Genomic DNA, 13,964 nt, shown 5'->3' on the forward strand with positions numbered 1-13,964 from the left:
TCTAAAAATATTTTTTTTAATGAGAAATCTCAACTTCAGAGATGCAAGGCCACCGAATTCGGGGTTGAAGGATCCAGCTGGACTGACATTATATAAGCTCCGTGCCCTGCCGTTCCCCCATTTGCCCGCCTGGCCTTCTGAACCTGTTTCTCTCCTGTTTCTCATGCAGTACGACGATCTACCCCATTATGGGGGCATGGATGGAGTAGGCATCCCCTCCACGATGTATGGGGACCCGCACGCGGCCAGGTCCATGCAGCCCGTCCACCACCTGAACCACGGGCCTCCTCTGCACTCGCATCAGTATCCGCACACAGCTCACACCAACGCCATGGCTCCCAGCATGGGTTCCTCCGTCAATGACGCTTTAAAGAGAGATAAAGATGCCATTTATGGGTAGGTACGACGGGCAGCAGGCTAAGCAGTGGAGAGGCGATGCTTTCTCTATTTCCCTTTGCCCTCAGTAAGAGGAAAGCCAGAGCTCTCTGGATTGGAGGTACATTATTTGGTGACTTTTCATTCGCTTTGCATGAAGATTTGGGGGAGGCGGCCTGCCATCCCAGACGCCCCCCCGCCCCCATCTCCGCACACGCTCCGCGCCAGTCCAGCGCCCCGCTCCGCCGAGGCCATGCCCGCGGAGGGGTCGCCGTGCAGAAGTTGCCAAATGTCCCTCGTCCCCCCAGACCCCGGCTCGGTAGCTCAGCGGGTTGGAGTCCTCACTCGCTTGACTTCGCAGGGAGAGTGTTGGGGGTTTCTAAACGTAGGCGCCTTTGTGTTGGAACGAAACTTTTAGTTTAAAGGAAAATCTTTTAAGCCACTGATTGTTCTGACTTGCTAAGTTTACTCAGCCACCGTATGCTGGCTCTGCCACCGCACAATAAAATCAAGGCAGGCCAGTTGCAGGTCAGGCAAGGGGGAACATGCTTTGCATTTAGGGAGTTTGACCACTGTAGTCAAGGAGAGGAGCTCGCTCTGAATTGTCACAGACCTTAAGAAACTTCTAGCCATTTTAGGACTTTGTGTTCAAAGGCGAAACCTGCAGGATTTAGAAGTAGATGCGGGGTGCTCTCGGGTCGGTGTCGTCTTCTGCTGCAGTTCACACCGTGTTCTCCCGGGCCCTTGGGTTAGACCCTGGACTAGTAAAACCCTCTGAAAGTCACTTGTGCCTACTGTGTGCTGATGTATTGGGGGACCTCTTTTTACTTTGCAGCCACTTTTATTTTTATTTATTTCTTCTTTTGAAAAAAAAAATCGGGCAACACTGACCCTCCCTGGCTGAAAACCCTTTCTGCTTGATCTTCTGGTCCCTCGTGCGATGGGCTTGTTTAAATCTCAGCGTCCTTTCCGCAGTGTTGTTAACTGCAAATCGTTTAGGCTCCGGGACAGAACATTTGGGGAAGCTTTTTGAAAAGGACCCCAAACTGTTAAATTCCCAGCTGGGTTGTGAGAGCTAATAAAAGACTTGAGACACCTCTTTGGGCATTAGAGGAGGCTTTTTTTTTTCTTTTTTTTTTTTTTGATGGGCTGGGATAAGCGACATCTAGGCCCCTCGCGATACTAGCTGCTTTGGCATTACGCAGGAACAAAAATGAAAGGCTTGACCGCAGGAACATTTGAAGGAACTTTCTTTGGGGGGCGGTGGGGACCATCGGCGAAGGGAGGGAGGTGTGCAGGGAGCCGAGGAGGAGCCCTCTTGCTCTCCGAGAGCCGTGAGGTCGGGATCGGGAGATGCAGTCCTCTGACAGTCGGTCCCACAACCAGAGAGGTCCTTTCCGCAAGTTAGCTGAGCGCCTGCCACCAAGATCCCCAGAGCCTTGGGCTTCGCGAGATGGCCTTGGAGGAACCCACTTGAAAGAGCTTTCCCAACCCCTGCGCCCCGCGCCTTTCCCCCCCTGCAGATCCTGGATGTGCAGAGGAGGGACGAGGGCCGGTCGGGGTGGGAAACTTAATTCAAAATGGCTGCTGGAACCGCTTGGGTTTTATTCTTAGCAAATGTTACCAATTTCTCCGGCCAGATATGGTGAACCGATCCTCAGATACGGTCCATGGCTTAGGGCCTCCGACTTCGGGGGCCCAAGGAGGAAGGGGAGGTGAGCAGTCACCTGGGGGCGCGGGGGAAGGGAAACAAGTAGATGACAAAATCAGGGAGGGGGTCCCCGCCTTGAGCTCGTCCTGCTGTTTTTCTTGGGCGCCTTTTTTCACTGCCGCGGGACTAACCATTGTGTTGTTTGTGACTGTTGTATTTTCTTGCAGACACCCCCTCTTCCCTCTCTTAGCACTGATTTTTGAGAAATGTGAATTAGCTACTTGTACCCCCCGCGAGCCGGGGGTGGCGGGCGGGGACGTCTGCTCGTCAGAGTCATTCAATGAAGATATAGCCGTGTTCGCCAAACAGGTCAGCAAAATCAATGTTTCAAAAGTAAAAGAAAAAAAAAGAAAAAGAAAGAAAGAAAAGAAAAGAACCTCCCTCCCTCCCACCCAGCACATTTGCAAAAGTAACCAGCGAACAGTCCGCCCTAAGCCAGGCCTGTTACCTCTTCTGAGCTTTTCCTCCTAAATGAGTGTCTTTGCGGACGCCTGAAAATCACCCCAGTGCTTACCCACTCCCGCTACCTAACCCGACGCAGAAAGCTCTGTAAAATGCAACCCCAAAGCCCACGCGCAGGAGCTGCCTTGGACTTGGCGAGCTGGGCAGCGGTCTCTCAGAAGCACAGTTGCTGGGAGAAGTAACCCTGTGCTCTGGGCTTGTTTTCGGATTCTTTGACTCACATTGAAGGGTTTCTGCACGGGACGAACTCGGTGTCACAGAGCGTCTCCCGGAGGTTACATCCTGCCCCCGACAGTGTAATGAGGCAAGAAACTAGGAAGGCGACTAGATTTCAAATGTTTCTTTCTCCCCACCCCCCTTCTCACTTGTATTTAGATTCGCGCAGAAAAACCTCTATTTTCTTCTAATCCAGAACTGGATAACTTGGTAAGAGCGGACCCCTTACTCCCCTCCTCCCACCTTCCCTCCCCCCCCCCCCCACCCCCCCCCCCCCCCCCAAGCTTTACTTTGAGAGCCCTGAGGTTTCTAGACCGGTCTTCCCCTATCTGCAAGTGGGCTGCAAAGGTTTCCATCCACCCGCAAGTGGTCCGGGACAAGGTCCCGGGGAAATAAATTCACCTCGAGAGGGGCCGGGCAAGCCGGCGCGGGGAAACGCGAGCTTTGTTTTTTATGACAGCCGGGCAGCGCGGCTCTAATCAGCCCGGGGATTTATCTCCGGGCCTGTCAGCGTGTGTGCTTAAACTTTGCGGACTTCCCAGCCCTCAAAGTCGCGTCATGAGGACAGCGACCGGGCCAGAGGCCCCAAACCACCAGTTTATCTGAAAGGTGTGCAGAAGGTGGCAGAAAGTTTGCAGTGTGAAAAGCCACAGTCCGGGGACTGTTGGGAATACTTTCCGTGCACTCCTTGCAAGGAAACACCTAGTCGAGGGATGCGGCCCTTTGGGGGTGGGGTAGGGGCAGTGGCGCTGGGAAAGGGTGGGGGAGCCATGGGGGAGGAGAAGGTTTATGATCCCCCCTTAGATGCTTGGTTGTTGTTTTAGCTATTTTTTTCTCCTTAAGAAATATAAACCTCTAGATGGTACCCACTCGCTGCTGTTAAGTTTTAGTGTTATTGCCATAAATCAAAATAACTCTATTTGGGGGGTGGGGGGAGGCTGGCAATGTTAGAGCTGCAACAGCCAATTTTCTGCAAACTAGGAATGGGGCGCTCATTCTTTTTGTATCTTTGCAGATGATTCAAGCCATACAAGTATTAAGGTTTCATCTGTTGGAATTAGAGAAGGTAATTTCTCTAGCTTTTTCTCCTTTTGCTTCTCCCTCATGCCCAAACACACAGAGGGGGAGGGTTCAGAATGGCTGAAGTTCAGGCTTCTGAGACATTTGCATAAATGACTTTCTTTCTGGTAATTAGTGTCAAGGCCAATCTTAGCGTCCATTTCTCTTTGCAGTTTAATTACAATTTTAGCCACTAAAACCGGGATCACAAACGCCCTAGCCTTGTGTTCATTCTTAATACCTTGCTGGCTTTGTATAAACAGTTGCAATTCTAGGCATCCCCTCTGATGTTCAGAATGCTGTTGTGAGTTTGCTTGCAGGTTATATACCTCTGTGGTCTCTTCTCTTCTTCCTCCTCCTCTTCTTTGCTGCCTCTGAGGGGGAAAAGTTTTGTTTAGTTTTAGTGAGTTTCTGGAAGACAGTCTGAGAGCAGCGGCAGGTCAGACACAGGGGAGAGGCAGAGGGGGAGGAGGAGAACGAGGCAGGGAGTCTGGAGGAGTGGTGGGGGAGGCACTTTAACCGTTTTGCAGAGACAAAGCAGAGTTGATAGTTGTGTCAATTTCTTGAATCTGAGAATCCTGCACACACCCCACCTTCACACTCAAGAAAGGGTGGGGGATAACGTGATTTTGCTAGCTGTTCCATAAATCTCAGCAATAAAAACTTAATGCATTGGAATTCAAACTAACATTAAATTGCAAGCACACTGGGGTTTCTTGTGAATTTTTTCATGTCAGTGATGCCTGGGTCCTGTAAGAGACCACTCCACTTATGCCTAAATATTTTGAAGCATCTTTTTTCCTTTTTTTAAAAAAAAATCAATTCGATAACTTTTGGTGGCTGTAGGGTTTTTCCCCCATATCACGAGTCTTTTTTTTTTCAAGGAAGCATCATAAAATATGCTTCTTATAGATAGAAACCCTAATGACAAATGTTACAGGGACTTGGGTTTTCAGGCGTATATCCTATACCAACACAGTATTGGTCCTTTGGAGATATATATATGTATGTATATATATATATATATATATATATATATATATAAATTTTTTCTTAGACATTTTGGAAAAGGATTTCTGATAAAGTAACTGGACGAAATTCAATAGTTTACCTTAAATGTCACCCACGCAGGTCACCTCTCTAATGGCCACAGCCCCGGGAGCTGATGAATTTAACACGGGTGTTGAATATGTTGTAGCCTGTGAATCATCTTGTCACTGTCAATTTTCTGCGATATCTCTATTTTGCAAGAAAAGAAAGTTATTCCTAATTCTGGATGCGTCTGAGGGTCTCTGGAGGACAATTGCCCTGTGTTTCCCCTATTTAGAAGTTTGGATCTCACAAGGGGGGTGGATTGCACTGTCAATGTCATTTATGAACTTCTGATTATATTTCCATTTTTTTTATTTCTGTCATAATGTAGGTACACGAATTATGTGACAATTTCTGCCACCGGTATATTAGCTGTTTGAAAGGGAAAATGCCTATCGATTTGGTGATAGACGATAGAGAAGGAGGATCAAAATCAGACAGTGAAGATATAACGAGATCAGCAAATCTAACTGACCAGGTACGCGCTTTTCAATTTCAACATCCCTGGGAGAAAAAAAAAAAATCTGTATGCATATTGCTTGCTGGGTCACTACCACCTCCTTTTATTATTTGCATATGATTAAGTCCCTTTTAGATACATTTCCATCGAAATGAAAATTTTTGAATAATGCGGCTATTATTGCTTCATTAAGGCTGGCTCTGGGATTCGACCTGGAGAGATGAGCTTGTAAAAGCTTTGCCTGCAAACTTGACCTGTTTCTTGTCGCTTTTAATTTTTGTCTTTATTTTATTTACCCTCTATAATAATGGGAGTGTTAACTGCCAGTGACCGCCTCTGATTGTAGGGCTTTGTTCTGGAGCATTTTTTTCCCCCTTGCTATCTCGAAGAAAAGTGTAGGGTCTGCTTATTTCTTATTTTATTAGGAATAAACCCAAGATAGGTGGTCTAAGAGAGACAGGGAGGGTTTGAAATCTAGCAAATGCTGGCTATTTTCTCCCTGTCTATATGGTTCATTAGCCTGTCTTGTCAGTTTTCCTCGGCCGAACGCTTCTAGACCTCACTGAACATTGCTTTGTGCAGTGCTCGCTGCAAGCTCGCCCATTTTATTGTACTTAATAGAAAAAATAAGACCAGGCCGAGGTTATAAAAACAGATAAATATGGACGTTTCTCCTCCTCCTTTCCACTCATCCTCCAGCTGGTAGGTGCTCTGGGCCCTCTGGGTTGGCAGCTTTTGGAAGTGTCAGCGACAGGGGCGCCCGGGGACTCCCTCGGTGTGGCGGGTGGAGGACCTCGCGCCGCCCTGCTCTGAACTGCCGGCCTCTGCTTGCTTCACCCCCTCCTCTCTCATCCTCCCTCCAGGCCCTTCTTCCGCTGCTTTGCTAAGTGGGGACGACTTTTATTTGGAGTTGCTGGGGGGCATTTCTCTCTCACCCCAACACCGATGTTTGCTCCCAGTCTCTCTCTCCTCTCTCTCCCCCCCCCGCCCCCGCTCCTGTCGCTGTATCTCTGGATTGGTCCAGAGGAGTTGCAAAAATGCACTGAAAGTGAAAACGTGAGGAGTGGGTGAGGTGAAACAGGGCTCAGGACAGCTCTCGGTTGCGAATTGTGGCACCGCGTCTAAAGATTTGGGTGGCGGGCCTCCTGTGCTTCTCCACCTATAAGTGAAGGCCCAGAGTTGTTTCTCTTTCTGACTTGGCACGTGAGCCCCGTCTTGGGGGGGAGAGCAGCCTGCCTTTGTTAGGCCAAAGGACAACCAGTCATGCAGAGTTTTCTTTGCAAGCTCTACCATGATCACGGTTGGCCAGCGGCTGCCTTGCAGACTCCTTGCCGGAATGCCCGACTCCTCGGTCTCGGTGTCATCTTAAAGTTTGCTTCTCTCCATATCACCCCCTTAAAAAAAATTCCCAGCTTGGATTTCTCTGGGTAACCCCGCGGCAGAGGCTGAATTCCTCCTTTTCCCACGACGAGTGGAAGGCAGGCAAAGCTGAGATTTAAAAGCGCCAACGCGCCGGGTCCTTCCTACTATTTGGCGAGTTGCAAACTTTTGGCAGTGTAGACAACACTCGGAACAGGCAGCCTGCGCAATCCTGGAGCGTCCCCACCGAGGTGGGAAACCTGCAGGCGGCTCCGGGTCCCGGCCCCGCCAGCTGCTCGGCCTCCCGCCTGGTTCAGGCCGCCAGGCCTCACCCGGAGCTGTTAAATGCAGATTCCGCTGAGGAACCCTCGGGTAACTGCTGTTGAATAAAAATTGTAATCCAACAAGCCTAACTAGAAAATGGGATTCTGAAAGCTCCGGAGTGCTGGGTACATAAAGCTATCTGAGCAAATTACAAGAATCGCTTAGGGGCATGAATGAAATCAACACTTTAATTGCCTCCAAAATGAAGATTTATACCCCATTTTCTCATCGAATCATTATTTTATTAAAGTCAAAGATAAAAGACCAGAGTTCGGGGTGTTACTCAGTTACCTTTATTTGAGATACGCAGATTGGAAGGCAGTGGTCTTGGATAAAAACTCGCACTTTATTCACCTCCCCACCTATAAAATGAGCAGTGTGCGTCCCTCTCCCGCCGCCTACAAGTGGGCTTCGCAGCTCTGGCTGAGCTCGTGGCGCCGTTGGCCTGTGCGCGTGGGCGCACTCGCGTGACCCCTCGGGCTCACCGAAGTCTCCGTTGGTCGTAGGGCAGCAAACCCCAAGCTTGTGCTTTGGAATTATCCGCTTCCCTGGAGCCAGGAGCGGGAGTGCCTGGGCTCCCTTTGGGGAGGGGCGCGCAGAGCGCGGGGCGCACGCGGGACTGTGCCTCGGCCGCGGAGTGGAGTCCCCTGTCCTGGGAGTTGGGAACGGAGGGACGAGGCACTAGGGCCGCCAGGTGGGCGCCAGTGCTCCCAACTGGAGCCGGCTCACGGGTCCCCGGGGGCCGGGCCCGGAAAGGACGGCCTCGCCACCTGTCTGCGAATGCGGCCCAGCCAGTCTGAGCTCCGGTGGAGTGTGCGCTGCGGGACTGGATGCTTCAGGTGTGGTGCGAGCGCGGGGCCTCGTTAGCTCATTAACCCCTCTGTCTCTAGGGCCTGATGGCCGCGCGGTTTATTTTACTTTACTTTTCTCCTCGGAGGGCGCGAAGGCTGCCACCCGCGCGGGGACTTGGGATCCACGACTTTGATACCAGCCGGCTTCCCGGAGGGCTAAGTCGGCGGAAATCTGCTTGGCCTTGTAGTGTCGTTAGTTTGGTAGTATTTTTTGTTTTTGTTTTTTTCTTATCAGATTAAGACGCCAGTCGAAGCCGTAATCCCGCTCCCACCCCACTTTCAACTCCCTGCCCCCCACTCCCGCTCCCAGACCCCGAAGTCCCAGGCCCGAGAGTCACCTCCCGCGGGCGCAGGCCTCCCGGGCGCCCTCTCCCGACTGCTACGCTCCCCGCTTGGCACGGACGCCCCCGACGCCCAGGCCCTGGGAGCAGCGAGGGGCACCGGGGGCTTCCGAGCCTCGGCAGGGGTGAGGGCCGTGCTGAGACCCCGGGAGCGGGCGCAGAGGGGGCCACCGTGCGAGGCGTCGAGGCCAGGGTTGAGCCTGGTTTGCGATGGAGAAGGACGCAGGGCGAGGGGAGGCGGGGCGCGAGTTTGGGGGACCCAGGGTGGAATTGGGGAGGCCAAGAGGGGTTACGCGGGGAAGAATCTGGCTGCCCAGTCGCTAGACTTTAGGCCGCACTCCAGGAGGGAGCTATCGAATTAAACCTTCCTTCCCAGGGCTGTTTGTTGCTCGCCACTCCTTGAATCTAAGCATTTTCCATTTTCAGGAGGGGTCGAGAGAGGGAATGGAGAGCAGAGCAAGAGTCCTCGGGCCCTGAAGGCCACCAGCCGAGGTGGCCAGGCCTGCTGGTAGCGAGCGGGAGTAGCTTGGCCTGTGCTCGGCGCCAACCCGGGTTCTCCTACAAGCAGTGGGAGGCAAAGAAAAGGTCCCTTTGGATTACAATTTTTATTCAATAGCAGCTCTCCGGGGGGTCCTCGGCTGAATCTGCATTTAACAGCTCCTGTGCAAGGGCTGGCGGGCTGCGCAGGGCGCCCTGTTGCCTGTTAATCCAGATTTGTCTCTAATATCTGGGGAGAAGTAATGTGGCTCGCGGAGATGGAACCAGAAAGCCAAGCTCGCCAGGCAGGTTAAATGCCAAGTGCTGCTGAGCTCCCCGGGGACGGGGGACAGCCGCCGGGGCTGCGTAGCCCAGGCTGGAAAGCGCCAGGCTTCTGGGCCTTGGGGATCAGGGGCAGCCCTGAGCCAGTGCGATTTGGTTCCCCAGTGGGCCAGGGAACCCAGGTGGCGATTGTTTTATTTGAAGAGTCCGGAATGTTGTTTCTGAAGCATAGTTTGAGATAAAATTCTTAAAACTGAACTTGATCGAAAGCACCCCTCCCTGCAAAGTGTGATGGGGATGCCTCCAAGAGAGATTTAAGCCTTCTCTTTTGGGGAGGTGTTACTAAGGGATGGGTATGGGGAGGCCTAATATTCTTGATGTATTAGATGTGCTGCTTCAGGGGAAGAAAAAAATAGATGAGACTATGGGATATTTACTAATACTAGGAATGCAAGCAATTTATTTTCATCCACTAAGAAAACTGGACACAAACATGGAGGGATAGGAAAATGGTCCCTTTGTCAGTTTGTTTCTGAATGCTTACACACGGACACATCTTATTTAAGTTGTAAGTACTTTTAGGGTCTCAGTTAATGCCTTAATCCTGGAACCTCTGTGTCCACAGGCCTTGCAAGTGATGGGGTCTTGACACCATCTAACTTTATTTTGATTGTTGTTGTGAGTCATGGAGGGTACTCTTAATTCCCTTTGGAACTATGTCAAAGGGAAATTATGGCAAGATTCCCTTTAATGATTAAATAATAAGGTGTTGACTGCTTGCCACTACAGTGGCTAATTGGGATGTTCATTCTAGGCTCTTTGTTGCTTAGTATCCTTTGATTTCAAAGATAGTTGTTTACCAGGTGTGTTTTTATTGTTGTGTTCTGATTGGCGCTCTGTGTGTATTTATGTGTGAATGTCAGAGTAGGGATGTATTGATTCTTATTAGGGGCATGTCAAAAACATTTGAGAGGGAAAAAAAGAAGTACAGAGTATATGCAGGTAGGTTGAGATCAATTACATTGTTAAATGTCTCAAAGTCTAAATGCTAATACTACAGAAGTTATTCCCCTTTCCTAGTTTCTCTCTCTCTCTCTCTCTCTCTCTCTCTCTCTCTCTCTGTGGAAGTCTCCAGTGCAAGTTCTATGGTTAATAGAAAGCAATGATACTAATGCTACTTTGTACAAGGTAAAGCCCCATAACACTAACTATTGTTCAGTGATTTAACTAGCTCTGTGGCAATAGGTCACTCAAATAGCAATCCCTTTCCCACCAGAATGACTCCATTGCTCATGATTTGGAAATATATAGAGTGGTTGTGTGGACTCTTGCTATTGGTCCTAACATAGAGATTTTTATTAGAAAACATGGAGAAGCTTAAATAGTAGAAGAAGAAGAGAAGGAGGAGGAAGAAGAAAAGGCATTAAAATACGGGCCCTGCTTTCAAAAAAGTAACTGAAATATCATGCTGTAATTGCCCAACTTTGAAAATAAACAAATTTTAAATCATTATGTTTTCAAACACTCGTATGTTTAAATGTTAAAATGTTTGTCATAGTCCGAAAGATTTAAAACACAGCTGTTGCCGGGTGATGGATGGAAAATTATGGAATAAAACTCCATATTCTTAAAAACAAAGACTATTTGTGGTCCCATAGTAGAAACGTAGGTTTTTTTAAGGCCAAGCGGATAGACTAAAGTATTACGGAGGGGCCTACTGTTATAAAACTAGCTTACCTTCCCTCGCAGGTGGAATTGGAGAAACTGAAGAAAGCACAACAAGTTGTATTAAGACACTTATAAATGAAAATGCTGTCAAATGGATTCAAGTGAAGGATTTTCACATTGGTAATGCTATGCTTGCCATTGCAATAGCAATATTTTCTCATGAAACGTAAATATGTCAAACCAATGTGAAATGCTTAAGTTTTAATAAATGATCATTTAATCAACAAACACAACCCGAGTATGTATACAGAAACTTTTAAAGAAAAGTCGGCAGACAGCCAAATTCCTATAGGGACTAGCAAGGGAATGATCAAAAAACGAACACAAAATAAGACTTCCTGTAAGAAGGTCTATAATTCAACATTATTTGACTCCACTGTCAGGGAAATAGTTGAAGGATAGTAAACTGATACCATTCTCAGTCATTTTTGTTACACAGTCTTAAATGTTTGCAACTATAGCATTTTCCGTGGCCTTTTTTGGATTATGATATCTGTTATATTTGTATCAAAGTAGCACTTGAGTTTATGTTATAATTGAAACAGATGTTTTTGCCATTTCTCCTGAGTGCAAAAAATTAAGTTAATATTTAAAGATGACATCAAAACTATGGGAAAGTATTCTTTTACAAATAAAGAAATAAAAATAGAATACATGTGACACAGTGTATCTGACAGTTGTGCAGATGTTAGGCCTGAAAGTTTTCAAAATCCCAAGTAAAACAACGCCGCTGTAAATCACATAGGGCAGGAAACATCAGGATATTGGTACCTGTTAAAAAGTTAGGGTCTAAAACATGAAACACAGACTCACGATTTCAATTTAAATAATCATTCGAAAATTTGACGTTGGGGATCCAGCAAAAGTTTGGATATTTACTATCTTACATATTTGTGAAGAAACCTCACGTGTATAAAATCAGTTTTGAAAAATTCAAGCAGATGAGTAGTGTAAAAGGTAAAAAGACTCCCTCACTGTATCCTTAATTTAATATGCCATGATTTCAGGATTATGGGAATTTGGGAAAGCTTATTGGAGTCTTAAACAGCCTCTCCAGAAAGCAGACCTATATCGGGCAATTGCTGGATTTCCCACACTTCTAAATTTGACATTTTAATAAATGGTATAAAAGCTACCATGTGAAATAAGCGAGTATATACTCATTTAAATATTTGAAACTAGAATCCAATTTCAGTCAATTTAATGCATTCATGTGTGCAGAATTAAAGCAGTTAGCAACACTTTGCTACACTCTCTCTGAACACTCTTTTTCCAAATAGCATTTCTTAATCTAGGAAATATGTTCTTGTTAAAGGAAAATACAAGAGTGCAAATCTTTTGAAATTATTTTATATTTCTGGACTTCTTGGTTCAGAATTCCTAAAACTGACTAAAACATATCAAAAAGAGTTTATTCTCTGTTGAAAAGACACTTTTTTTTACATTTATTGAAATATACACCTGTTGTTTATTTGTATCATGAGTACATACAGTTAAATACAAATTATAACCAGAACTAAGTCATTAACTCTCTTTAAGTCATGCAATAACCATACTCTGGCTTTTCCATGCACCACTGTATATGGCATAAACTAATGCAGGATAGCTAAGTTGTGAAAATAAATTTTATATTATTTGCAATCCTCAAAAATACATTTCCCCATTGATTTCTTCCCTTGATAGCCTCATGACTCCATTTACAAGTAATAGGATTTATAATCATGAGGTAAAGAACCGTGAATGTGAAATGTTATGGTTTTTTAAAAAAGCTTAAATGAAATTGTATTTTTCCACAGAAAGGAAATGCTGTTACTGTTAATAAGTTTACTAAATAATACTTTTAAAATCGCTGCAACTTTTTATGAGTTTAACAAGTTTAAGCAACATTTTATAGTCTTTTTTTTCCTTCATTTTGACACAATATCAAGTCTTAAATTTTACAATGGATTTAAACATACATGATTCTGACTCATTTAGAAGATAGTAGTAAGTAAATAATTAACATTTTGAGCGATATTAGAATGATTCCTTGACAACATATGCTAACTGAGAATTAATTGTTATCATGAATTTCCATTTCTATAGATTTTTCCTCACATTTTACAACACAACATGATCGCCTGCTCATTATTCATTAGCTGTAAATGTCTGGGTTGTTGGCTGTTATTTAGCAAGACAGAGCTATAGCTGTTTCTTTTTCATATCACTTTTTCCCCACTGACTGGCAAGCCTCCTATGCCTGAGATTTGAACTTGAACTAGTTTGCTAGGTCTCCTTTCCCTATTTGAGTACCTTGTGGGTTATTACCCACATGTGGGTTTATTTTCCTGAGAAGATGAAAAATGGTCCTCACTTTAAAACAGGAATGAATAGAAACCAAAGTCATCAAATATTCCCAAACTGTGCTTTACAATTAGGTGAAAAACTGAAAACTGTTATTCTTGCTTGCTTTCCCCAGGGCTGTGAATACTTGATGTAAAGATTCATATCAACCTCTTCGTGCTCTTCCTCTTAAGTCCTAAATGTTTGTTTTCAGTGACTGGATTCTTAACTGATAGTCCATATTTGGTCCCAGACCTCCATGATTTGCATTTTATTCTGCATTTGCATTCACATTATGTCCCATAGAAACTCTTTAAAGTCAAGTGTGTTTATGACTATTATGAAACTCTGGAAAATGAAGTTTATAATGAAACTGACATAGTCATCAAAAGGACAATGAAGGGAGCAATTTGATGTAAACCCAGAGTTTTCTTACTCGGTCCCAGCTTGTAAAAAGGCTTATCTCTGTTCTTTTAAAAACATTAGAAGCTGAATGAATAAGAATTTCTTTGACAATAAAACTCCTCTTAATAGCTCCATAACTATTTGGATGTGTTCTCGAATGTTAACTTAATTTGACAGACAAGCTATAATTAACTGTGACCTATAGTGTTTTCTGTAATTCAGAGACTATTCCTTAGCGATCTGAAAACTTAATTTCGTACTAAATGGTGTACAATGTCTGCGGGTCTAAAGGCCTACTTCCACTATTTTTAAGAAGTGGAAATAGTTTGTGTGTCTTCTGGGCTTTAAAAAGGGAGATACTTCGGGGGTGGGGAACTAACAATTTTTACTGCATGAAGTCCCAGCAAACTACCTAGTGCACATGGGTTCTTTTTGAATTTTTTTTTTTTCGTAGCCTTCCTTTCTATTCAGTGCAATGTTAAAATTGTTCACACAAAGGA

The 13,964-nt window shown here is 45.9% G+C and overlaps 1 protein-coding gene across 7 annotated transcripts in view; it reads left to right on the plus strand.

Annotated features, from left to right (window-relative positions):
- MEIS1 (Meis homeobox 1) overlaps nt 1-13,964 on the plus strand; it is a 137,718-nt gene that overhangs the window by 2,587 nt on the left and 121,167 nt on the right. For 5 of the 7 annotated variants that reach the window (XM_027131860.1, XM_027131858.1, XM_027131855.1 and 2 more), the window contains exons 2-6: nt 170-396; nt 2,254-2,395; nt 2,924-2,974; nt 3,780-3,830; nt 5,247-5,393. In XM_027131860.1, coding sequence (XP_026987661.1) covers nt 170-396; nt 2,254-2,395; nt 2,924-2,974; nt 3,780-3,830; nt 5,247-5,393 — 618 coding nt within the window. Of the gene's footprint in view, nt 1-169; nt 397-2,253; nt 2,396-2,923; nt 2,975-2,996; nt 3,374-3,779; nt 3,831-5,246; nt 5,394-13,964 lie in introns of those variants that run through there. The other 2 variants (XM_027131861.1, XM_027131862.1) reach the window with 2 other exon arrangements.

The sequence above is a fragment of the Aethalodelphis obliquidens genome, unplaced genomic scaffold (assembly GCF_003676395.1).
Source record: "Aethalodelphis obliquidens isolate GAN/ISIS:26980383/991018 unplaced genomic scaffold, ASM367639v1 scaffold40, whole genome shotgun sequence".
Lineage (NCBI taxonomy): Eukaryota > Metazoa > Chordata > Mammalia > Artiodactyla > Delphinidae > Aethalodelphis > Aethalodelphis obliquidens.